At 35.2% G+C, this 27,984-nt stretch overlaps 1 protein-coding gene across 8 annotated transcripts in view; it reads left to right on the forward strand.

The window, feature by feature from the left end:
- Positions 1 to 18,997, forward strand: part of KCNQ (KCNQ potassium channel) — a 51,488-nt gene extending 32,491 nt beyond the window's left edge. For 2 of the 8 annotated variants that reach the window (XM_076689476.1, XM_034329932.2), the window contains 12 exons: positions 1,459 to 1,549; positions 3,734 to 3,860; positions 4,549 to 4,724; positions 5,106 to 5,246; positions 5,948 to 6,058; positions 6,202 to 6,408; positions 8,632 to 8,652; positions 11,385 to 11,632; positions 12,727 to 12,837; positions 14,307 to 14,463; positions 16,387 to 16,509; positions 17,223 to 18,997. In XM_076689476.1, coding sequence (XP_076545591.1) covers positions 1,459 to 1,549; positions 3,734 to 3,860; positions 4,549 to 4,724; positions 5,106 to 5,246; positions 5,948 to 6,058; positions 6,202 to 6,408; positions 8,632 to 8,652; positions 11,385 to 11,632; positions 12,727 to 12,837; positions 14,307 to 14,463; positions 16,387 to 16,509; positions 17,223 to 17,324 — 1,615 coding nt within the window. In that variant the 3' untranslated portion in view covers positions 17,325 to 18,997. The remainder of the gene's footprint in view (positions 1 to 1,458; positions 1,550 to 3,733; positions 3,861 to 4,548; positions 4,725 to 5,105; positions 5,247 to 5,947; positions 6,059 to 6,201; positions 6,409 to 8,631; positions 8,653 to 11,384; positions 11,633 to 12,726; positions 12,838 to 14,306; positions 14,464 to 16,386; positions 16,510 to 17,222) is intronic. The other 6 variants (XM_076689477.1, XM_034329934.2, XM_076689447.1 and 3 more) reach the window with 5 other exon arrangements.
- Positions 18,998 to 27,984: the final 8,987 nt, after the last annotated feature.

The following is a 27,984-nucleotide window of genomic DNA, read 5'->3' on the forward strand; positions in this document are numbered from 1 at the left end:
CGGCATTAATTTTTTTAGGCAAGACAGCTTGATATTAACCTTTGGAAGGAAGAATCCCCTAAAACGATTGATGGACCAGTCGGTGGAATAGAGAAGGGTTCTAATCTTGTTTCAGTGAATCCTTTTTCTCCTCGGGATCATTCTGGGAAATTAGATTGTTGCTTTATGCAGTCATCGAAGAATATTGAAATTCTTTCTGTCGTTCAATAGCGTTCAATTACGTGCTTTTCTTTAAAAGAGTAACATTTTTCAAATTTTATTTTTATCTAAAAGTATTGAATTAACTTTTTGATTGCCACAGTGAAATTTTAAATTAAAACATACTATTTATTTTAGCAGTTGTAAATATGGTATTTCTTCGTTGCTACATATTACAAAAATATTCGCTCGCTAAAAATAACAAGGCTGTTAGACATGCCCTTACGACGAAGGATCGCGTGAATTGCAAGACTTAGAAACGGATGTCGCGGACATGAATGTCCTGATGATGAAGCGGTTCAAATCGATACGTAATGCATTCATATAAGTTTTGCCGTGTTTATAAATAAACCCCTTTTCCGTGACCCAGCTCTAGTCGGCTGATAATGAACATTCGCGACGAAAGTAACACGTTCGACGTTTCATGAATTTTCAACGACGATGATTCGTGGAAAAATACGGGTCGCGATTAAATCGGTACCGTCGTCCTTTTTATTCTCTCTCTAATGTCAACAGATGTTATCTGTATCTTGTTGAAATTCTTTTAAGCAAAGTTCTGTTAACGATTTTTTTCTCATTTTTCTAATGAAAAACTAAAATTAATTTTTTAACTGATTCTGATACAAGTAATAATTAATTTTAATTCTTAATTATCGATCTAGAGAAATTGATAATTAAAATACTCTTGATTGAAAATTAAAATTTCATCCGTTTTAATTATAATCTAGATTTCAGTTACCATATAAATTAAAATTTTTATAAAATATTATAGTCTCTATTGTTTTTGTGCTGTTCGTTACTTACCTATATATTCCATGAATATTTTAATTGTATATTTGATTTGGTTCGTTGAAGAAAACAATGAAAAAGATTTCCGATGTATATCGAAAACATTTTTATATTTAAAAGAAAGCAATATATAAGTTCCTTTGTTTAATACAAATAATATTACAGCTGCATTGTATCCTGTTCATGTCAGCAATAAAGTACTTCTTTTACAGTTTCAGCAAAATTTATTGAAACGTTTGCAAATATTTATCCTATACAGTAGGAATAATGAAAAAATAAAGGAAGAATATTGCGTTTGTACACTAGCGTGTTCGGTAGAAACAATATGAAATGAAAAACTTTCATCGTGCATGGATCAATTCAATAAATGCATTAAACCCGATCTGATCAAAGACATTTATTATTTAATTTTAGTATCACTTTTGAAATATTTTTTACATGTTATAAAAATCAATTTTCTTTTATTTACAGGTTCATGGTGGTATTGGTGTGCCTCATATTTAGTGTTTTGTCAACGATAGACCAGTACAGTAACTTCGCGAACGAAACTCTCTTTTGGATGGTAAGTTGAAATGTACTAAAAATTATTAAATTAGCTCGTTAATTAGAAAAGAATTTTTTGATAGAAAAATATTTTTATTCTTATAATTCAACAACTAAAAAACCCCTACATACAGCGTGATACTTTAAAATGAAAAAAAGTTTGAACTGTAAAAATAGGTTTCCTCTCCTTTAAAGGTTAAGGTTGGGTCTGAAATGACCCAACATCCGATGTTCGAGGGTTGATATAATACTTTATCCAAAGCGTAGAAAATTATCAAATTGGTAATTGCAAATATTATTAAAATAAATAACCTCGTTATGTCATCTACTTTCCATAATCTTCTATACTGTACAAAATATTTCTTTTTGGCACAGTTGCATCATTGAAATTCCTATCTTTTACTATCATCAGAATTAACGAAGGCACTTGTGGTAACCGTGCAAATCGATAACGATTTGATAGCAATCGGCGGGGAATGAGGCCAGCATTTGCACAACAAACGTTTAATTGAAATTCCGCCAACTTTTCGGGGCTTATAGCGAGTTAAATTGGGCACATGTAACCACGTGAGTTGTCAAGAAATAAGGGAAATGAAACTTTTAAGGGATTGTCCCTTGGTGATACCCTGAAGGTATCCTAAATGTAGCAGTGTCAGCTATTGTCAAGTGAACCATAGATCCTGCTTATGTACCTCAGGTACACACCATAAAAAGCTTTCTACACGTGTATTACAAGGTTTGACAAGTTGGCATTTTCACCCTAATAACGTGTCGTCCCTAACTTCCGGTTTTCTTCTATGTAACGACGTAAAAATAGCTCGAGCAATTTTGTGTCTAACATCTTTCGACAACCTTATTTTTCTTTTTCATCGATTCTTTTTAATTATTGTGGAATTATTTTTCTACATTTATTTCTTTATAATTACATGAACATCAGCAATCTTGTCGCGATATTGTTTAATAAAATTGAACCATCTCTCATCGTTAATTAAGTGACGAATTATTTTTTCGTTGGCAAAAACTGTTTTGCTAATATTATACGAAAGATAATTGCAAGAATAAATCAGGACACGAGAATGGAAATATTAAAGTGAAAAGAAGCGTAGCATTGTAAATCCAATTAAATATAATGACCGAGCGAAATTTTCCACAATAACACAGGCTGATATTAAAATTTTTTTATAGTTTCTCGTGACACGGTTATCAACGATTTCGCAATTACAACTTGTCCACTAAGATTTCGCTCGATCTCTTGATGCAAATCTCTCGACGGATGTTTATCATGCGCATAATCAAGTGCTTCAGACCGCGAAGTTTGCTGATTACATGAAAGATTTGCGAATCTCGACTTCCTTGCACGAATCCATTACACCTCGGTACATATGCGGCTGTAGATTTTACTTTAAGTTTTGATTATAAACGTAGTGACTATTTCAACGAATATACGTAAAATGTATCAGGAATATGCTTAAGGAAAGTAGCGTTTTTGGCGAAGCAGAAGTTCTAATAATCTTAATAATTTTGATGATATTAACAATAACACTAAAACTACTACACCAGTCAAAATGATTTGTTTCAAGTTTCTTATTTTAATTTATAAATTTTAACGAACTCTATATATATGAGTCCCTCTCCCGGTACATTGTCAGTCTCCCCGGGGCCACCGAGAAGATAGGATCGGTAGTCCCGAGAAGAGGAATCCTATTTGGGTAACCCCGGGAAGCCTTCGAAATTTTTTATAAAAAATGTCATACATTTTCTATTAAAACAGAGAATAGAAAAAAGAAAAATTAAGCAGCCTAAAAACATGAAAGTTTCACGGTGCTTCTTGACACCGCGATTCTGTCATCGATGTCCCCATTTTTCCAGGGCGACGTTGCGCTACAATAAAGGTCGTACAATCGATATAGTATCTTTATATGTATATTGTCCCGCTCGTTGCATATTTATTTTAAGAACACAGGAAACTAATGACTGCGCCAGCCTAGAAAGTCATCACGAAAATGCTTCCTCTGTTATTACGATTATCGTCCGGTCGGGGTAATTTTCTTTTCTCTTTTCCTTTCTTTCTCGCGTTCCATCGGTACATTTTATGGATCGATTTGTTTATTCGCGTCTGCAACATCGCGTGTTAAAAATTTGTTATTCAACGAGTGCGATTTTCAGGCTCGAATTAAAATTCATTTGTTCATTCTGTTCGCAGGAAATATGTCTGGTGGTATTTTTCGGTGTGGAATACATGGTCAGACTATGGAGCGCGGGCTGCAGGTCAAAGTATATGGGTTGCTGCGGCAGGCTGCGGTTCATACGAAAACCGATTTGTATCATAGGTAAGTATCGTTTGTACGATAGCATTTCACCTAATACACGTGGGGTCACTTCAATCAGTCTGTGTCCAAACTAATCCAATATTCGCATTGTTCGATTGTCCTGGAGGCAAAATTAGATCGGGAATGCTGTAGCTTGTTTTGGAACGAAAGGAGAACTCTACGTCAAAACTGCTTAGAATCGACACGTTCCATTATCGCGCATATTCTGGAACCTTTATCAAAGTCGATTGATTATTCACAAACGCGATAGGTGTAATTTGAATAAAAAATTATTCGATAATCTGGAATATCTCCAGCCTATTTGAAATACCTATTCTGTTCGATGATTAATAATTCTCAATTCTGCTTTAGATCCGCTATTGATCGTGTGTGGTTTCTTTTTTAACCGGTTCGCATAATTGAATCGCGTGAAAGTATAGGGGTAAGATCGACTGATCGAAAACGAGTCGCCGCTCGTTCGAGTGACGTTCAATGTGATTCGCGATTAAACGAACTTTACGAGCGACTAAATTGTAACACCTAGCCGGATATTAATCGAACCAGCCATCGCGTGTTTACCTGCGAGGCCGATTACGTGCGCTCTAGATTTCCATGGGGTATTCAGCATCACGTAACGTCGCGCGATCAGATGCAAATGGCAGAAATTCAAATTTCAACAAATTTGAAATGAATTTGGTTTTGTTCTCAGATTTAATCGTGGTAGTGGCGTCTATGGTGGTGTTGTCGGTAGGGAGCAACGGCCAGGTGTTCGCTACTTCCGCCATAAGAGGCATCCGATTTTTGCAAATACTGCGAATGCTTCACGTCGACCGGCAAGGCGGCACGTGGAGACTTCTTGGTTCTGTCGTTTTTATTCATCGTCAGGTATGTTTATTAATGCAATTACAAAAGCCAGTATCCTTAAAAATATCTCTCTTTCAATATAGTACAACTACTTAAAATTAAATGCCATAATTTACCGCACAATCTAAAATATATGAAGGGGTAGAATTTTTCTATTCTTCGATCGAAAGTTTTGACATCTTTTGTTTTCGATTCAAAAGAGCGTACTATACAATTATTCGATGTGAAATTATTCCAAAGAATAGAAAAAGACCTATGACTGGCTTAATTTTCGATCTGAATGACAAACAACCTTCAATTGTTCGCGTGCAAATAAATTGACCCGGATCTTTTGTGCCGAGCCTTCAGTGTTATTAGGAGGAAAATATTTCAATTGTTAGCGATGTTGTTCATCATTTCCAGGAGCTGATCACGACGTTGTACATCGGGTTCCTAGGTCTTATTTTCAGCAGCTACTTTGTGTATCTGGCCGAAAAAGATGCTGTTGGGCCCGATGGAAAAACAGACTTTTCCAGCTACGCCGACGCGCTATGGTGGGGAGTGGTAAGTACATTTGTTCTTTACTTAATTAATTAAATAAAATTAAAAATCTCTCCCTATTCCTCCTCCCTTTAAAGAAAACAAAAAAGAAAAATGGAAAAGAAAAGATGCAATTACGTTCGCAATTAAACCGATCGTATGGAAAGTAGCCGGTGTCTATTTTCATTGTACGGTATCGATGTGTAATAGGCGCGTGTTTCGCTCGTTCGATTTCTATTTACCGGAATAATTAATTCGGTCCAGCTGGCAAGCAGAAACCAGGCGAACTGCGCCAGCTTAATTGTATGCAAGCTGTTCGTAAATGTTTATTAAGCGGCCGCTGCTAATCACTCGGAAAATATATATTTGTATTCGTAGCCGTCGAATGGGCAACGAGAGAATCGATGAAGCCGAGGCCGAGCGACGATTTAAACGTCGCTTGATTAACGTCACGTCGTCGATTGTCGACGTTCGATCGTTGTCCGATTTTCCCGAGAATTTTCCTCGATGAAAATGCTGGAAAATACTCGTCGGTTAGATTGCACGGGTAGTGGTGAACGTTCCTGCCTCGAAAAGACACGATGCGATAGGACGAATCGAAACTTCCATCGACCTTGGTCTTTTGTTTTTCATTTTTTATTTTCCTTCGATTATCCTGGCCTCGACGAACGAATTTCATGGAAAAATGTTTGAATTATTGTATAGGGGTAAATTGTGCTTTCCAGATTACCGTGACCACCATTGGCTACGGTGACACTGTCCCACAAACGTGGATGGGAAAGATAGTTGCTTCGTGTTTCAGCGTGTTCGCTATATCCTTTTTCGCACTTCCAGCCGTAAGTATAATTATTCTTACATCTATCATAATTACGTAAATTATTCTAATAAAAATATATAAAATCTGTTATCTACGGATTGATAATTCATATTTTAAATTAATCAATTTCAAATTAAAGTTGTATGTGTATTTCTGTTGCAGGGCATACTGGGCTCCGGTTTCGCATTGAAGGTCCAGCAAAAACAACGACAAAAGCACTTCAATCGGCAGATACCGGCTGCCGCAATGTTGATACAATGTTTATGGAGGTGTTACGCTGCCGACAAAGCCATCAACAGCGTGGCCACCTGGAATATTTATATAAAAGATCCAGCACCAGCCGGACAGCCGTCCACACCATTGGGAAAGGTAAGCTTTCGCGACGTTTTCGCCTCCAGTTCGGTGGCAGCAGCTACTAGCCGTTGGTTGTTGTTGTTTCTAGTTGCTTACGATGTTCCCTCGGTCGTCTGAATCGTTTAGATTGATTTCAAAGTCCTGTCGTTTTACTATTTCAAACAATATGAATTGATTAATTAACGGTGATTGACAGAATGCAAATTAACTCGTATTAATTATTATACCTATGTTCAGTATGAACATTATATTTATTACTATTATTATTGTTAATATTTATAAAATATTACTATCGTGGAAGTCATCGGTGATTAGTGCCTGATATTTTATATAATCGATTAATTATTAATATTTTTACAGTAAATACCATTCGTAATTAACGCCTCTAATTTTATATAATTGATAAAATATATTATACAAATCGATGACAGAGCTTTCTGATCAACCTAATACATTGTGATACTTTTGTAATTATTATGTATTCGAGGGGTTCGTTTATATCGGTGATTCAAGGACACTGTTTCGATTAAAAACACTTTCAGAAGTAAGAATTTGCTTGGTATAAATTTCGTTGATTAAATCAAATGTAGCTGAGAAGTTGTTGGAAGTATAAGTTTAATTAATACTAACACGGTGATTTAATACTAGCACAAATTGTGTACACTTCGATAATTAATCCTAGAACGACATTATGGGGTGGTTGGCGACCCCATCAAAATTTAATCTAATATTACATGTTTGCATATTTGATTTGTTAATTGCTAAAATCTTATTGAAGAAAAAAAGCTTTAATTGGTATTTTCTCTGGACTGTTACGAAATTATATCAAGTAATATGTAAAATTTTAATAAATGACTTTTAAATAAACAATGCAACAGTGTCGTTGTAGGATTAAAAAAAGAACAACTATGCTAATAACGTGAAGTGTTAAATTGAAATTTCGCGAATTTCATTGAAATTATTAATTCCGGGTGAACGAATTCCTGCACCGTTTTTTGAAACAATGCGATCGCGGGAGTTCGATTGCCTGGCGAAGTCATGCAGATAATTTGGCAGTGGATGGATGCAAGCAAAGAATGCGAATTCTGCTCTGTTTTTTGCCTTTTTCTTTTTCCTTCGATGTGCCATTACGTATATCGGAGTACAAACATAACTGAGTGTTGCTCGTGATTTATTCGTGTGTTTGATGCAGTTCGAATTGCGCTTGGAAGCTTTTTGTATATTACCCTTCGAATCGAAGTATCGCTTTTCTTATTTCTTCGCTCTCCTTTTTGTTCTGCTCTGTAGAAGATCAATCTTTTACAATGAATTTCTTTTATTTTCATTTGCCAGATGAATTTTTGGCATATCGTGTGATTTTTTCAAATTACACAAATAAATCTTTCTTCGCCTTTTATTCGTAATTAATTAACTTTGATGAGGATACTCTGGTTAATTGATCAATTTTCCAAATTAATAAAATTTGGGAGAAAAGAATGAACAGCAAGGAATCGTAAGACTCGATAAATTAATTTTCCAGTTACTAAAAGTACTAAAAGTGTAATTAATTTTATCAAATATTCAGTCATCAAAGTGTTAACTATAACAAGAAATAAAGCAAAGATCCTCTTTTTTCTTCTTGGGAAAAATACCAGGTAATCAGATTCCTACGTTTAATTAAAAAAAAAATATACACTAATTCTATTCCTTCTTTCTGCCTTTCGTTTCTATCGCTTTTTAGCATTCTTTGAAGGAAAGATGAAACTTTCTTTCTCTTGGTATCTCTGGTTGCCTTTGTATGACTGTTTTGCCTGGTAGATTTCGTTGGTTTCTGTTAATTGGTCATTGAACGCTTGTAAATCATGCGAGGAAATTAAACGATTCGAATTTTCTGTTTAATTAGAAATGAAATTATTCAAGTAATTTATTGTAGGAATTTGCATAATTGTTTCGATTTAGATACGGAATACTCTGTTGTATAAATTGCAAGTAGAACATTGTTTGAATCGCATTCGAATATAGAAAGATTTTTTAAAATAAAAAATAGAAGGTAAGAATGTTGAAGATTGTTGCGATCTTGTATTTCTCGCATCTGCTGCCAAAAATTCCAAGATCAGTATCTTCTTTTTTTTTCTCTCTATCTCTTCTTTTTGTTTTTTATTTCAATTCTTATGCGTAAATATAATAATCAGCCTCTTATTGACCCCGTTTATTGGACAATATATATTGTATATATAAAATGTACCTAATATATTTCAGTTGATTTGTGTAAAGAAGATGGTATGTAAAGGCCTCAGATTTATTTCAATTTTTACTCTTTTGCATGTTTATTTATTTACTATTTTATCACTTTCTTTATCACCGAAACGGGAACATATACATATAGTCGCGTTGTTACACACGAGTATGATTAATTAGTCCGGTTGCAGGAGCAATAAATAGTTCAATATCTCGAACAAAACTGGAATTCATTTTTTTTTTTTTTATTATTCAAAATAATAAAAATTCCAGTATAAATGACACGATGACAGTCAACGTTCAGCTTTGTCCAAGATATCACACTATTATCAATTTTTATACGCTTCTGCAACCAGACTGAATGTTATCAAAAATAGAAGAAGAATAACATAAAAATATAAAGGAAAGAATTTTACGATTCAACCAACGTCGCTATTCGCTTTTTAACTTTCCTTCTCTCTCGTCTGGCTTGTTCACGAGGGAACGTTCATTTCGAACCTCGAAGGGATAGACAGTTAACGAGCTCGTGTTATACCGTTGATCGAGCCCAGAAAAGGTGCAACGCTTTTTAGCATCGATTTTCCGAGCAATTTTGTGGCAAACAACAACGAATGTTTGTACGATCCTTCGTGCTTGTATCTTTTCAAAGCGAATGTTTATAGAATTTTAAATCGATTTAGCCTGAAGGATCTCCTTTGCTACGAAATAACGCGATCATTTGATACGTTTCATTTCTTCTATGTGTATCTTTCAAATATTACTGCACACTTTTTTAAGCTTACTATTACAATTTGAATTTCTCTTTTCTTTTTTTTCTCTAGCGAAGATCAGTGTTATGCGATGTGCATCTTGTATCTTGCATGCACCTGCAATTTCTATGTGTCGTTATGTTCTGTGTATTATGCAAATTCATGTAGCTTATGTGTGTACAGGGTGTCGAAAGAAATTAAGGGTAGTTTGCTTCAGGGTTTCATGGTTGGGTGTTGATAAGACGTTGTATAGTAAATTGTAAAAAGTATTTATAAGCTTGGTGGTGTGATAGATAGTTTAAATTCATTGGCTTTCGAATTTGAACTGTAGATAAATTGTTAAGATAGAATGAAATTTTTAAATAAAAGAGAACAAAGAGTCAAGGTACGTTCTGCAATTATGCAAAGACTTGAATATATTAGATAATAATTTTTTTTTTTTAATTATCTTCTAATAATTTCTGTAGTGTTTTAACAAGTTTCTGATATAAATATAACAATTTAGATTATGTACTTTGAATCAATTTAAGGAAAATGAAAAATAGAATTTATATATTTCAACACTCTTGGTTTTATAGATACTCTGTACCTACAAAGTGGGCTGTTAACGATAGCCGGGATGATTCTGCACAAAACATTACACCAATATTTACAAAATATATTAAAAAGTAATTAAACATATTTGCTAGGTAGTCGATAATCGTGGATCAGTAGTATAAGATCGTAAATAGTCAGACGTGACTGAAAAACATAGGATTTTTGTTTATCTTTCAGTTTATCAATAATGTCACTAGTTTCTAAATTTATTAAAAATTCTCTAATTATTCAGAACATCAATTATCAACTATAGGATAAAAAATTAATATACAAAAATTCTAAATTATGCTGTTTTATATTTTTGTTATGTCCACTACTTCTAATGAATATTAGTGTCTTATAATCAATGAAGTAGTTTAATTAACACCGTTTCACAGCAGAATCATCCCTTCGTTAACTCGGTTCACGGTGCACGCGTATTTGTTTTTCTATTCGCATCAACCTGCAATGCAAAGAGAACTTACGCTCGACGGCTGTCGCGATTGTCGATAAAAAGCATCGTTTATCTACCAGATTTTTAGAGATTTGCCAGCTGTGCATTACCTTCGCGTTCTTCCTTGAAATTTTCTTAAGTACTTAATGCGTGCCAGCCTATGGTATAAGGTTAATGCAGAGCTTATGTTAGTGGCCCCGAAAGTAGGTTTGAAAACCGATGCTGACCCAGTTTCACGTCATTCGTGCACGGAAACTCGTTTCATTTTCGGTGTTATCCATCAGAGGTTGGTTCGTTTGCGCACGTGAAAAATTCGATAAACTGGAAGAGAGAAGAGGAACGAATAAATATTGCAATCCTTGTTCCATCTTCCCTAAAAACAAACCATTTTTCCTCTTTCCCTTTACTCTTCATTCATTTCTATAATACGACGACACAAAGAAACAATTGACTTGCTAATGTGTTATTTAATTAGCCTAATTCTTTTAATTAATTTCATATGGTTACTTATTTTCTGAATGCGTTGGGTAACCGTGGTCTGCTCCAAAAGCAAGGATTCTATTTCAATTCCTGTTATCCCGATCTCTATTTCCCATATATTGCTGTAATATCGTAACACAGAATTCTCACATTCCCAGGAAAATATTAAATAATATAACACGTATTGCGTGTGATCGGCGCTGAATATATTAAGTAACCTTAGTCGGCTTGAAATGCGAGGATTATATTTCAATTTCCATCTACCTCTCCCATGAATTTTTACGATATCGTTATCATAAAATTGATGACAAATCATGTAAAAATGTAGAAAAGATATAAAAATCGCGTCAGCCAACGAGCCTAAGTTGCCAAGTGGACAGGTGTAGCCATGATTGAAAGCAGGTGGCGAGATAGGGAGCTTTTCAGATGGAACTGGGCCGAGCTGGTGCTCGCTAGTAGGGATAGTGCATGTTGTGTTCGACGTGTGATGTAATGGGAGGGCACCGGGGGTTCAGTCTCTGATGATCCAGGTGGCAAAGAAGGCGAGCGTACTGAAGAGGCGGAAATCGAGGAACCGGATGGATGTTCAGCAACAACAACAATCGTTGCCACCGGTCACGATATCCGGCGGCGTGTCCAGCGCTGCTGCCGGCGATGCTTCTGGTCAAAACGACAACCAGAGAATGGAGAACGAGGGTGACGTTATCTTCTACATGGAGGAGCCGAAAGCTGGTACACCGAATCGTGCCAGACGCGACAACCGGTGAGTCGTTCATCGATTTTCTTTCTTTCTTTTTTTAATTAATAATTAATCAGCTGTCAGATTTCGGCAAAAGCTAATTAAGGATTTTATGTATATCTCTTTTTTCATTTTTAATATACGCAAAGTTAAAAATATTTAAATAATTTTAAAATAGGGATGTAATAACAATAGGTAATATAGAATAATGATAGAAGAATTATAATTCGATTCAAAGCTTTTGATAGCTATGGATGAATGCAACTGAACAGTGACATTTCGCTGGAAATTCAAGCGAGAGAAGAAGGGATTTCGTTGATCCCACTGAAATTGGCGAGACGATTCGCTTTGGAAATAAAGTACCGCGAGCAGCCGCGTTGAATTTCAAAATGAAATCCCGTGAACGAACTTATTTCGCCTCCGGTTTTTTCGCATTATTCGGAAAAGCGAGGAGTGCACACAAGAGGCCGGTGAAAAGAACGCGAATTCTCGCCGGTAAACAGTCGCGAATAATTTGCATGCTCCACGCTCGAGGCGGCTGAAACTCCATTTCAAGTTTCACGATTTATGGCAGACTAGAACAGAGTTCCGTACCCTTCAATCTCGTTGAAGCTCTAGAAAATTGTTAACTTTCGATCGATCTGGCATCCGGTATCAAACTGTTAAATAAAATAAAATTTATAGTGTGCCCCAGAGAAGACACCAGAACTTGGCTGACGATCCCAAAATAATGAAAACACTTACTTTGTGTAGTATTATAAAATTATAAAAAATCCACGGTATTTCATAAGATCCATCTAAATATTTTCTCAATTTAATCCCCGACATCATCGAAAGTTAGATTATCGTTAAAATCAATCTCTTGACTCGACACCGGCGACAGGTCTTTAAGTAACTTAACTTGATGACAAAGTTGAGAAAAGTGGATCGTAACGTGTACCTATACAGGATATGCGTGAGAGTGAAAGAGGGAAAATTCTGCGGAAATTTCACGGCGATATAATAGGGGGTAGGGTAAAGTTGGCCTGACAGGAAACGTCAGCCAAGTGAAGGACACTTTCTCTGGGACGGTTTTGAACGTCGAAGGAACTAGTTTTCGAGCCTGGTAGTATGAGTAGTGTGTTTCCGGTCGGCAGGGGAAGCCTCTTCACCTCGCAGACGAGTTCCGTCACGGAAGCGACCAGTGACGAGATCGACATTGATATCGAGGAGCCTCAAAGGGTCACCACGTGAGTATATATAATAACTTCTCTTATTTTCAATTTTCATTATTTCGAAACGTCTTCGAACACGATCGTGTACGGTGCGTTACATTGACATTTCGAGCGACTCCGCGTTCTCGAAATAGGAATTGACGCGTTAGCTCGCGGCGGCTCTCGTGAAAGGGTACTTCTTCCTCTTTCCTTCTTTTCTTTTTTTTTTTTTTTTCACTCGCGGAAAGCACGATACGTAAGTGCTTTTTTTCACTGGTGCATTACTCCGTTTCGCGGACGGCCTACATTCTTTGCAGTTCGTACTCGAAGCCCTGACACAAAGACAGTGCCGGCCAGATTTCCAGGCATCTCTTCTTCGCGCGGTTGCATTCGCGACGCATCCCTCGCATAGTTTGATACTCGAGCCACGTTTCTGTTTTTTTCCTCCCCTTTAAACGAACCTTGCCGACGCTTTTGTCCCGGCAACGCGAGATCGTCCGTGAAAAGCGGCCGATTCTGGCCGCTGCAGCCACTTCAATTTTCCTGCGAATTAACGCCCTAAAAAGAACTCCTCTCCCCCTTATGGAATATTGTTTAAACAACGATGAAAATCATTTTTCACCTCGCGTCTGTCTTCAGTTTTAATTTGAAAATAAAAATAGCAAGAAGTTACAAATCCCAAAATTTTATTGTTGCTTGCAAGATTCAAATGCGATAAACGTGCAACTAAATTTTTCTTTAGAAAGAAAAAAACAGAAGATAGCTTGTTTATTCGAAGCGAAACGATGTAGCATCCTCGTATAGAAACGAGGAACAACTACTTTCCTCAAGAATGTCTCTCTCGACTGTTCTCAAAGAAAATGCGTGGGTAGTATTTCTCTCGTTTGAAGAAACGCGAGGAGTTGTAAGCTTATACTGAAAAGGTTTCTTTCTAATTTGTAGCTTATTGTAATTTAACAAGCGAAAGTATTTTGTTACATTCGTGAAATAAATTCAATTTGGAAAATGTTGAACTCCATTTTACCAGGAATAAATAATTCTGTTTGCTTGTTTCCACTTTCAAATAAAAAACGAATATTACCTTAATTTTTATACAAAAAATTGAAAAAAAAATGAATGAAAACATGCGAACAATAAAATTGTACATTTTCGACATTCTTTTCTCGAGTTAAAAAATAATTAAAACAGAGAATAACTATCTGTGCGATGCAACTGTTATTACCGTGAAAATAATGGCAAACAAAAGGGGGAGAGAAATATTTCAATTTCATTCCTGGTTAACTCGCATGAAATAAATCATAGAGTAAATGGAATTGGTTGTTAATTTAACCGGAAACCGGCATATTCAGAACCGCGTGAAAATCAATCGCCCGGATCGCCAGTCAACGACAGGAGACCTGGCCAGGGAAAAGAGGAATTTATGGTCATCGTGAAAAGGATACCGATTCCCGTACCAATTTTGCGTATATTGTATTTATTACTAATCGAATCATTATAATTTTCAGGCTAACCGAGGCACATCGAAACGCCATCAGAGCGATCAGAAAGATAAAATACTTCGTGGCGAGGAGGAAATTCCAACAAGCGCGAAAACCATACGATGTACGAGACGTGATCGAGCAATACAGCCAGGGTCATCTGAACATGATGGTGCGAATTAAGGTGAGTAAACATTTTTTCATTTCCAATTGTTTAGAAATTTCTCAGAACTCGTTGCTTGTTAGTGGCTTTCGAGAGAAGAATTTTATGTAAAAGAAAACTAGGGTGGCTTTGACATGTCGAGATTACGCAGAAAGTTCCTTTACGAATATGAATATTAATGTTTACGTGTGTACTCGTGCAAGAGGAATATCCTGGCGAAGCTTGAAGAAGGAATATTGTGCTTGCTGAAATATAAATCTCCCGCTAAACTCTCTGCTAGAAGGTTTTCTCGAAAATTACTTTGAAATTAAGTAAGCATTTAATATTTCAGGATTTTCTATTCTCTAAAAATTTTTCCCAGTTAAAACGAATTTCCTGTCAAAAAACTTCGCTAACGATATTCGTTTAATTATGTAAAAATATCCTGATAATATTTTAATCAACTAATTTTTGTCATACGAATGTAAAATTAATCAGATCTCTTAATTAACTGGGAGAATACTGTTAATCGTGATCAAACGTTTAACGTCACACGATAAGGGTTGATTTCGCGTTACGGGGTGAGACAATAGCAAACGTTGTATCTCGTATCGTTTCCCCATCAGAGTGGATGCAGATTGGAGCTCGACAATTATTACCTAGTTGCCAATCGACGAGCGAATAAAGCCAATGTCAGCTACTTGGACAATGGAATTGTCAATGGACGGAGTAGTCAGGGTTGGGTTAGTTTGATCGGCTGTCGACATAATAGCGTGGCGATCGGTTGCGTATCGAACATCCCCCCTGCGTTTCGATGCACTTTGCTGTTTCAACCACCTGTCTATGATGGATTGAAGTTGTCAAAAATGATCAATCATTTGTGTTATTTATGGTATCCCACCGAAAAATTTCTTACAATATGATCGATGGATTCCTATAAAAATTCAACTCGCATACAATTAATTAAATAATTCAATAATCTATTCTTTTTGTTTAATTTAAACATGAGTCACGCATGACCCAGATAATTTCATTTGAAACAATCGCGTTACGTTAACTAAACCGACACTTTAGACTAGTTTTCAGGAAGGGGAAGATTGAGATGAATTGAAGGTATCCTGTTTCGTAATAGCAATCAAAGGGTCCTGCTCGGTAATGGATTTCGCTGGCTTCATTTAATCTCGCGTACATTAACAGGTCCAAACTGCAGAATTTGAGTTATAATAACGAGACTATCGTACGAAACACCATACTGTTTTATAATTACCGTTTGAATTACTGTATTAATTGTTTAGGCCATTACATTATTATCTCATTGTTAGGATTTTCTGGTACGCCGAGCATAATATGAATTTGTTAACTCGTTACACTGAACCGATATCGCTTTTACTCTATTGTACAGCCAGACCGCGGCGTTTATCAAAGCATGTCACTGTAAAATGCGATTAATTAAGGAGATTAATTAACGGTTGCTACCAGCGTATTAATTGTGTTTCCCCGGTAATGCATGTTTGGCAAAAGTTATCCATCGTTTGTGGATACCATAAAGGTTTGTTCAAATTTTACATTGAAAATCTTCCGAAATTCAATTCTCTTCTCGTAATTAGAAGGAGTATCATTTCCTAATTAGGAGGAATATCGTTTCCTAATTTGATGTAATACCATTATCACCCATATACGATCCACGTCACTCGTATGTGGGTCAAATCTCTAATATCTAACTACCCAAATCTCTAAGCAGATTCTGTACTTGCGTTACATTATTATGATTGATAGCATCTAAAGTACTTACACTATTCATACGAAATAACTTCGACTGATTCTAATGGTAATATAAGTATTTATTTATTGATTTTATTTGTCTGTAAATAAAATATCTAAGGAGAGGATCTTGGAATAAATTGTAATATAATTGAGTAATGTTATTTATTAATCAATGCCCGCGTGATTTATATTTTTGTACAGGAATTACAAAGGAGGTTGGATCAGACCCTGGGTAAACCAGGTAGTTATTTGGCAGGAATCGACCGAGCAGGCAACGTGAAGCCAATGACGATAGGCGCACGCTTGTACAGGGTTGAACAACAGGTGAGTTTATTGAAAAAATCTTCTTCAACTTAACCCTCTAGCATATTTCATCCATTTTCAAAATATATAAATACCGTTAGTTAACAGGAAAATTCCAAAATTATTACGAATTTAATAAGTCCATAAAAGTTTTAATGTATGTTACAATTCTCCTAAGGAAACAGTATATAATTAGGCCTGATACTAATGTCTTCTTTTCAGTCTAATAACCCGAACACCTCTGCAATTTGATATAATCGAGTGACTTCTAACGTCGCGTGATAATAACGCGTTTCCACTTTTGAATACTAGTTTGCTACCATTTTTTCAAGGGGAGAAAGCTTTTCCATCACGACCCTTTCTCCCTGGAGGGTTGCAGATGGATGGATGTAATGGAGGATATAATTTTCAATTCGCCGGAAATCACCTACGTGGTCTGAGCCTGAAATTCATTTCATTCGTCTCTCGATTCGATTAAATTAACGCGATTAGGGTGAGCTTAATTATCGTCGCAAGATTTCGTACATTCGATAAATTGTCCAACTTTAGGATCGTTCGGTGAAAATTGATGAATTGCTAAAGTTAATGGTAATTTGAAGATTCTTCCTTCCTCTGTAATACTTTATTTTCTCTATGAATGTCCAGTTTGCTCGATGCTGTACCTGCTGCAATTTGTTAGAAATGAAAGCGGATGGGTACAGCATGAAATGTATTGAAACTATATCTGTCCACAGTTGTCCGTGATGGATAAGAAATTGGACCAGCTGGTGTACGTGCTGAACGCTGTGGCACAAAAGCAACAAATACCCCTGAGGAGTATAGAGGACGACGTGTAACAGAAAGCCCCCGGCGAGCTCGTGCCATCTGTTTCACGATCATTGGCAATACCGTGGACTTTGCCTCGTGTTACCATAACCAACCTTGTCCCGGGCATGTTCAGCGAAAGTGGTTGAATCGAGATCGTTTTTCGATATCAACGACAGAGGAGGATTTCACTGATCGATCAAACCTTCGCTCGGCAGGCTGAGGTGAAAATGACGATCAAAGGAAACTGGATGCAGCAACGATCCTTCTTTTCTCTCTTTCTCGAGGCGCAACGGTTTATTAATTTAGAAACGAAGATTTCTTAAGTGGATCAAAAGCGGCGAGGAGGGTAAGTGAATGATAGAGGTTGTTTAAAAGATGTACAGAATAAGACGAAGGTACGATTATAATTATTTTATTTAATTGAGAAACGGGTGAGAAAGTAAATTAGAGGGTTCAAGTGGATCATTATCTAATTTAATTGACGAAAAAAGATGTTGAAGAATGGTTGAAAGATGAATGTTTTGAGATAGACGAAGATAAGAATCTTAATTCAAGTTTGCAATAATATATAATTTGATCCAATTTTTACTATCGAAGGATGATTAATTGTTTGAAATGTTCCTTGACGATTTTGCAAATTGAATTTTGGAATTGGATAAATTTTGTACTCATTCGAGATGACGAAAATAGATGAAAATTTGAAAAGTGTTTCTTCCCCAAACTTTGTAATTCTATGATTGAAGATCTCGAAGTTTCAATAAAAACTGCATGAAAGCAAAGAACAAGATAGATGGTTTAGTGCCTCGAGCAATCGTCGATTTAATTCGTCTTCTCAAGATGAATCGAAACATTTCGTAGTTGAGTAACGAAGAATGATGATGAAACTGACAAAGGGATAAGTGTGTGGCAGAAATTCAATTTCATTCGATCCAAAAACAAACTTGAAGAAAATTGGTCAAATTCAAAGAACAGAACTTCAAAGTTCAATATTGGAAAATGTAATCAATTTTTTAATTGAAAGCTATTAGAAACTTGAAATATGGAATAAGTTTCGTTCCAAAAGTCATCAGATTTGTAGAAAGAAAATTAATAATAGAAGTTTTGATGATTGTTGCACCTCGTCGAAAGAAGAAGATCCAACTTCCGCTCTTCGAGTTCTCTACCATCCAGTCCAAAGGAACTGGACAAATTTTTCTGGAAAAATAAAATAAAATGAAACGCTTCGATACTTCCGCTACGTAGGATCCTCGAAACCTCTGTTTCACAAATTTAAAAAATAAAAAAACGATCACGCTAAACGCACAGGAACGATTTTTTCTCTTGGAAGGAAGAACGATCGTTTGAAATATTGCGACGATTAAAGGAATCGTATCTGGAAATAAAAATACAGATAGATTCTCGTTGTTCTGAACATATCGGTAAAGGTAGTACGCTTTTCGTGTTTCAAGTATATCGTAACCGGAAGCCCGGCTTGAACGATGAAAAAAGGAAGGACTGATCGGCTGAACGGACAATTGTGTACACGTAGAAAACGTAGGATCGGTAGACTGAGAAATGGATCTAGAATTGTTTCAAGAACAGATTCATTTAGGATGGTAAATATATTGGATGCAAACGTCTTGGGAACATCACTTGGGCCAACTAGGAATTAATAGAGAGGAACAATAAGCAAATAAATAAATTAATTAAAAAAAAAAAAAAACTTCCTAGATGAGATATCTCTTATAGGCTTATTATATACACATACAGATAACTTCTAGTCTCTGCTGGTAATAAACGATCAATTATTAAGCCTTAATTAATCACGAACTTTGAAACTTTATCGCCTAGTGTCTTTTAAATGCGAAATGGAAGGAGAAGATTGTACAAACGCGGTGTCGAGTTACTTAACTATAAACTATAACTTGTATCTTTGACGCGATTTTTTCAATTTCTAGCACAAAATGCGATGCTTTGCTCGAACAAAAGGGGAACGTATATGCTTTGAAACGAGATATGTCTGATAGTGCGGTGCCATTGATCGGTGATTTAACCCTTTGCAGTCCTAATCTGTCATTTCATCGATGATTTCGGGCGAATTTTTATTCCAATAAATTTCAATAACTCCAACTTTTAATGTTTTAATGATATTACGTATAAATAAATTGACAGTAGAATAATCAAACTTGCGAAAATGACAATTCTCTAATTCAAATTTTAATGCCAATTAATCATTAATAATATAGATATTGTTTTATTAACAGCCTATATAGAAATTCAATATAGAAATTAATATTTAATCAAACTCGACTTTGGGCTGCAAAGGGTTAAGGATTTTGGTTCCCTTCGCAATTGTGGCACAATTTCGGAGAATTCTGAAGGAAGTTTGCGAAATACATGTGTGAATGGTTGTACGTGTGGATGTTTGTCGGTCTTCGATACGAACGATCGAGTTATTGGTTCCTGGATGTACAGGGTGTTCGCGAAATATTAAGGGATCCAAAAGAAATATTTCAAATTTTGCTACCAGAATTCTTAAAAATCCATATCTTCAAAAAGTGTAACAAAAATTAATTGGTTCGAGTCTAATTAACAGATTGACCCTTTGAAAGTTAAACAGAGTTTTATTTCTTAACTTTAAGCTTCCATTCTAAGAAACATGGACATAGTTTTCTTTTAAATTCAAATCAGATACGTGTTCACAGAAACACGTTTCTATTTTATTACCCTGCAAAAATGTATTATTTATCACGAATGCCCTATGCACACCCTGAGTTGCTCGAAAATCCATGAAATCTTAAAAAACCGTATGTTTGAAACAGTTACGATCAAGAAGGCAGAGAAACGATGTACATAGTTCGGAAAGAAAAGAAAGGAGAGAAAGGGAAATAGAAAATCGAAATATATTCTGCATATACATACATATAGGAAACTAGGAATGTGCGAAAATCCGAGAGAATTTCTCTTAGAAAAAGTTATGAAAAATATATCGAAAGTATCTTGTGACATAAAAATACAGTTACGAACTGGGATTTTTAATTTTCCGATCACTTTTAAATTATAGAATAACATGATAAAATTTAATAGAGAATTATAATAATTAGCAAGATTATAGAATACAAATTTCCAGAAAATGTAATCCAGCTGCTAAAAATTTCGGAACCTTTGGTTTTCTTATGCCCCAAGATACTTTTGGAAACTCAACCCATCGGGATTTCGGGTTTTCGTATATTCCTAATAGATACATTTATATTTTCTACGTAGGCTATCGGATATGGCACGTAAAAGAACCATAACGTTATCGACACCGTAAGAATTTCGTCGCGTTAACTCTTAAAACGATTACCTGTGTGCATGTACGAGAGTATACGAGTTTTCTTTCTAATTTCAATTCCTTGTTTACCATTCGAGCACGATTAAACACATTAAATTATTATTAGTATATAATGAATTAGAATCAATTAAATTTATTAATTTTACATTGCTTTTTGATTTATAGTGTAAATTTAAAATAAATTAGAACCATTTAAAAATTGATTATGACTCTAATTGAAAAATGAAATTAATTTCGACTAAAATAAACCCCCAGTTCTTTAATTTCCTAAATTGATTGGATAATTTCGTGCTTGAATGGTTAAACGAATAGATTGAATCCTATCGAGTGTAAAGAAATTATTCATTTTCGTGAAATGTACGAACTTTCTTTATAAAGCATAGTTTTCAAAGCATACGTTGCATTCGTTCTAATGTCGACTATAAACTATCGAGGGTTAAATCGATCTCTGCGCGGGAAGGACCAGTCTCTTGTTAACTAGGATAACATTTACCTACGCTCGAACTATTGCACTGAAAATATCTATCGTCTAACTATACTACTGTTAACGTGTAAATATTGTTAATCCATCATTCTATCATAAGAGACTTTATAAAGTATATTTCCAAGTGTTTTCGAGACACCTTCGTGCTTCTTCTTTCAATATAAATGAATAATACTTTTGTTTTTAATTTTTTTTAATTATAGCATATGCAATACTTATGTTTCTTATATTTTGATTAATTAAAATTAAAATTATCGATTTCCAGAATCTATTTAATTTAGTGGTATTTATTCAATATTGTCAAAATTTGTTACAATTTTTTTCTAAAATATATTACTTTGACATTCTTAACGATATAAATGTCACAGAGCAAAGGGTTGATTTGATTAGTCTCGAAAGCACATTTTTATTTTATTTTTATTACAAAATTATATAAAGTATCGATGCTTCGACGAGTGTACCTTTCTATTATTTTGTAATTAATTGATTCTAGTCAAAGTACCAGTCACCAAGCGTACCTTAATCTAATTTAACTGAAATTCTTTTTTTATAGTAACTTAGCTTCCTAAGAAAATGATGAACGCTTGCTTCGTAGATAGTAGCGTGTTATATCGTGAAATTTCGCCATGCCGAGGAAAAATACCCTGTAAAAATAACTCGAGCATGTACGATCGTACGATATAAAAATTCTATGGTGCCTCTCACTCGACTAACTCCACTATAAAGCAACTGATAAACTATTGACGATAGGTTCTAGCGTAAGATAGAGTTGTAAATAAACATAGCCGATATCGTAGGACTACGAAAATTGTATAATGGCAATATAGAAGGGGTGGACATTAGGGTGAAAACAAAAAAATAGAAACAGAATTTATTTTTATTCTGATCTTATTCTGATAATTTTACAATTTCAGCATAAATAATGTTATTTATTAATCATTGGTCCACTTTAGTTTTTTATTATAATTTTCAAAATAATTAATCAAAAATCATGTTCCCCTGATTTATTTGCTCATATTGCCCTGATGTTTATCCCTTCATTAGAGGCTTCGAAATTACAAAAGTCGAAGCTCGAGTGTTCTTTCGTTTCTTTCATCCACTATGCTGAATATTGCTGAACGCTTAATGAAACACCACTCGATGATTATATTGCTGACCATCAGTAGAGACAATCAAAAAACTTATAAAACTCGCATAAATAATCTTTATCATATTTAAATAAAGTTCAATTCTCGTTTCACTATAAATCCCTCTTTTAAATTGCAATTATCAAACGCTTGAAACGTTCTTTTGTTTAAAAATATATAGGTAATTAAAATTTGTGTCTTTTCTTTCTTTAACAATTTTTTAAGTTTTCAAAATTTGTTATTCAAAGTATTAGAAAGCGATTGCTGTGAGTTGTATAGAAAGATTTGTTTTGGCATAGAGAATTATCAATTTGGGATACTCTGTATATACATATATAAAATGATACACCTGATAGTAATTTACAATTGCTATGAACTTATGAAATTATCAAATATTATTGATCAATATTGATAGCAATTGCGGATATACCGTGATGGTGAACTTTGAGAAGCAAGTAGTGTTCGCGAATCGGCCGAAAATACGTGTAATTGCAATTTCTCATTAACGATACGCGTGTAAATATACATCGTAAAACGTGTATTGTAAATAAAGAAATATGTACAACGTAGAGATACGCAAAAGATTATATGCATATAACGCTTTCGGTTTTAAAGAAAATCAACGCAAGTTAAATAAAAAATTGATGCCATTGGATATCTTATAGGAGGATGCATGATTAATTAGAATGGGAAAGAAGGATATTTGATTAATTTTTTCAATCAGAACGCAATCGTATTACAATAAGGGTTCGTTTCACATTCAATCGATTGTTGTTAGATTTTTTCTTTTTAAATTTAAGGAATTTAACCAATCAATTTCATAGGTACACGTGAAAACAGACCGAAATATCGTACCATTTTTGTCCTGAATGAAATGGTCCTAAACATTTCTTTACAGAGTAAACTCAATTTTCTATTTTTTGATAATCTCTTTATCAAACATCCTTTTATTTAATACGAATTTCAAAGGGCATTTCCAAAAAGTACACGCGTACTGAAATACCATTATAATTCTTCTAGGAACAAAATATAAACTTTCATAATTAAATTTGAAATGATCATATCTAATAATCCATATTAATTGATATCAAATCATTGTAAATCTTAGCAGTATAATAAAATATTATTTATCTGAATATATTTAAAAATATAATAATATTTGTTTAATTGGAATATTCGAGTATTAGATAAGAAAACAAACGTAGCTACCTATCGTGTACCTGTTCACATGGTGCTGTATCTTAAAAAAATAATTCTTTTTTAATTTAAATTATTAATTGAATTTCATTAATGAAACGGGTGTCGTTGATAAATTGAAACAGACCAAATTTTCAATCAAAAGCAACATTGGGATCAATGGAAACGGAATTCATGGTATACTTAAATGTTAGTATGGAATTTTAATGTCCACATGGAGAGCATGTTTCTATGAATATTTTTTATTGTACAATTTATTCTGTAAAATTTTAAATTTTAACTTTGAGGATTTAACTATAAAATTCGATGCCATTTGTACTGTAGAATTTTCAGATTTATGTTAATACCTTTATTTATTGCAACCTATATCATACCATTACTGGAATTTTTATCTTGAAGCATTAAACAGGTGTTTCTTTAACAATTTTTGTTGTGAAAATAAAATTCTGACAAAATTATGTAATCACAACGCATATCAAATTATATTTATACACAAAGTGCAAACAGTTTTGTATTATTCAGCAATAATCCAACATGTCACGTCGAGATTGCCTGTATGAGAATAAGAAATATTGAGTAGTGTAAAGTTGAAAAATACAAACGAAAACTTTGCTCTCGCATCGGGCAACTACTTAAGCAATATTCTCTTAATACTCTCGATAATAGCTATTAAGTATGCTAACGATCGAACGTGTTCAATCATGGTGTTAACTTTTCATACGAATCTTAACGAAGCCGTAAACGAACTCACTGTATCGTATCTCTCCGCATTTCTTTATATCAAAGGTATATTTTGTATTAACACTTTGTCGACGGATTCAATGAATTTGATTGATTAAAAATCTAAACGAACAATACAAATCCTTTTGCATCTGTCGACAAGGTATTCAAATTGAACAGTAGTGTTCCAAACAAAGAATCATTATTAAATTTTACTTTCATCAGAAATACAATATAAAAAGAGAAACAATCGTAAATTGTAAACCGTAAGTCGTACTTAAGAAAAAATATAAATTAAAAAAAAAAAGTTGTTAATTAGATAGATACAAAGTGTAAGAAACGAGTAGCAATGATTCTTTGCCTTCTCTGCGACTATTTTCTAACTATACAGGTGAGCTGCGCCGAATTAAATACGTTTAAATAAAAAAATAAAGAGAATAACAAAAAAAATGTAATGAATTAATAATTACAGACACTAATGATTAAAACGCGATAGATCTTTTCCGCGGCAAAGATATTTTGCAACTGTCCTTCCAAATGAAAAGAAAAGCAACTCCCGAGGATTCAAGCGACACTCTTAGATCTTGTACTTAATTAATACATAAATTAGTTGAGCTTGTCAACTTGTACATTCCCTGCAGTCCATCCTCCGAGATTTTTGCGTGCTTGAACTTAAAAATGAAATGGAGATATGTTATTTATAATGTTCAATCGATCTTGAGAGGATAAAGAATGAAGGATGAACCGGAAGCACGATGTATGCGTTACGTGTAAAAGCGTGAAACAATATCCTTATGATGTATGCAACCGCTGACAGTATACTTTAAAAGAGATTGTAAGCGTAATTTATTCAAAACCTGTCAAATATTGTACATTCGCGCCGGCATTGTCTATACATACATGATTATTATTATTACTATTATTATTACTTGCTATTATTATTATTGCTATTATGATTATTATAAAATACTAGTTAAAGTTGAATATACTATATCTACTATTTATTGCTGTACATGATTTATTACTGTCCTTTAATTTATTTACAATTTAACAATGATAAATTATTATAATGTTATTATAACATTCTTTTATTACTGACGATGAGATCATCTTGGGATGTTAGGGACCCCGTTGAACCGATGCTGCTCTCTGCATACCGACCTCATATCATCTTGGGGTGTTAGAGGCCCCGAAGCACAGGTAATACTCTTTGCATATCGACATCATGGCGTCCGGGGTGTCAAGGAACCCGATGCATCGATAGCGCTCTCTGCATACCAACCTACTTTCATCCTGGGGTGTCAGAGACCCCGAGCACCGGTAATACTCTTTTCATATCGACATTTTGTATTTGTTTGAAAATCGTTTGTGATTGATTGTCAGTCTATTTTTAACGTTTGTGACAAATTACTTCTTTTGTAATTAGCAATTTTATTTCAATCATGCTGTGAGTCGAAACTTTTTAGTAATTTTTTATAATAAACAAATTTTGTAATAACTGATAACTGTAATTGATTGGAAATCGTTTGTGATTTACAAATATATCATTTTCATTGTTTGTGAGTGAATAATTTCTTAATTATTTACAAGTTTGTTTTATAATAAATAATTGAAGTGCGCATGCGCTACAGATCCGGTCGTACCCATCACTATCCCGAACAAGCGAGTTTCACGATTTGTTCGTTTTTAGGTCTTATATTTCGCTAGATCCGGTCGTACCCATCACTATTCCGAACAAGCAAATTTCACGATTTGTTCGTTTTTAGGTCTTATATATCGCTAGATCCGGTCTTACCCATCACTATTCCGAACAAGCGAGTTTCACGATTTGTTTGTTTTTAGGTCTTATATTTCGCTACTTGCTTCGGGGTCCCTGACACCCCGGTGGCATAATATAGGTATGCAACGTCGCCGGTACCTGGGGTCTCAGATACCCCGAATGCCGTAGGACCGGGAAGCAAAAAGTGTCACCGGTGCTTCGGGGTTCCTGACACCCCAAGATGATATCAGGTCGGTATGCAGAGATGGTCACTGGTACTTCGGGGTCCCTGGCACCCCGGGTGCTATATTATTGGTATGTAAAGATACTTACCGGCGTTTTGGGGTCCTTAATACCCCAATATGATATCAGGTCGGTATGCAGAGATGGTCACTGATACTTAGGGGTCCCTGGCACCCCGGGCGCTATATTATTGGTATGCAAAGATACTTACCAGCGTTTAGGGGTCCTTAATACCCCATTATGATATCAGGTCCGTACGCAGGGAGCGGCATTGGCGCAGCGGGGTCCCTAACACCCCAGAATCATACCAGGTCCGTATGAAGAGGGCACAACCAGTATAATTTTTTTTCCGAGTTTATTTCATTTACTTCAATTATTTTTTTTTGCTTATTAAATAAACTCATCGAAGGGGAATAACATTTATGATTATATTCCTCTTCTGGGTCTCAGCCGAGGACCCCATTTATTTTACTTTTTCCAGTTACTTATATAATCTTATCCCTCAATATAGGCCAAGGCTATCTCAGTATTCCTAACATCCCTGCATTCCTTACATTCCTGCAACTCTTAAATACGCTTTTTTTTTTTTTTTATTTTAACGTGGTGGAAATCTTCAGAAAGACACCTTCAGCCCCCCTGGGGAGGGGCCGGAGGTAGTGTGGGATTTTTACCCACTAAAACCACCACGGTGGCCTGCACCAGGACGGTGGGGAGGATCCTCCGACCCTCTGCCATGTGCCAAACTCCGCCGACATCGGGGGCCACACCCGATGCCGGCTCTTATCGGGCCGTATGCAGTGGAGACCGGGGCCCCAGCCCCGGACCCCTACGGAATTCCTTTACATCCCTCGTTCCGTTATATCTCTGCATCCCTTACATCCCTACACTCCTTTCACCCCTAGACTCTTTTCATCCCTACACTCTTTTCATCCCTACATTCTTTTCATCCCTACATTGTTTTCATCCCTTCATTCTTTTCATCCCTACATTGTTTTCATCCCTTCATTCTTCTCATCCCTACATTCTTTTTATCCCTACATTGTTTTCATCCCTACATTCCTTTCATCCCTTCATTCTTTTCATCCCTACATTCCTTTCATCCCTATATTCTTTTCATCTCCACTTTCCTTACATCTCTGCATCCCTTATAATAAATATATTATAAAGACTGCTTCGAGTAAAGGTAAGTAAAGGTAAGTAAATTTCGCAAAAATTTCGAAAAAGCAGCGCCCCCTAGAGGCATAAATTCGAACTAAAATTCGACGTCGAATCAGCGCCATCTGGTTTCGAAAAAAGGAACTAAACCCTGCTCAATTTTTGGCCCTCTGGCGGGAAAAAAGCGAACTAAAATTTCGATGTCGAATCAGCGCCATCTGGTTTCGAAAAAAGGAACTAAACCTTGCTCAATTTTTGGCCCTCTGGCGGGAAAAATGTGAACTAAAATTTCGATGTCGAATCAGCGCCATCTGGTTTCGAAAAAAGGAACTAAACCTTGCTCAATTTTTGGCCCTCTGGCGGGAAAAATGTGAACTAAAATTTTGATGTCGAATCAGCGCCCTCTGGTGGCGAAAAAAGGAACTAAATTTGTATAAAATCGCAGGCCTTATAGCCGCAAAAATTTCAACTTAATTTCAGGGAGGTACTGGAATGTATGGAATGCAGGAATGTAAGTGATACGAGGATGTAAAGGATACAGGTATGTAACGGATACAGGGATGTAAAGGATGTTGGGATATAAAGAAGGCAGGAATGTGAGGAATGCAGAGATGTAAGGGATGTGGAGATGTGAGGAATGCAGGGATATAACGGATGTAAGGAATGTAGGGATGGAAAGAATGTATGGATG

This window comes from Osmia lignaria, chromosome 2 (assembly GCF_051020975.1).
Source record: "Osmia lignaria lignaria isolate PbOS001 chromosome 2, iyOsmLign1, whole genome shotgun sequence".
Taxonomy (NCBI): Eukaryota; Metazoa; Arthropoda; class Insecta; order Hymenoptera; family Megachilidae; genus Osmia; species Osmia lignaria.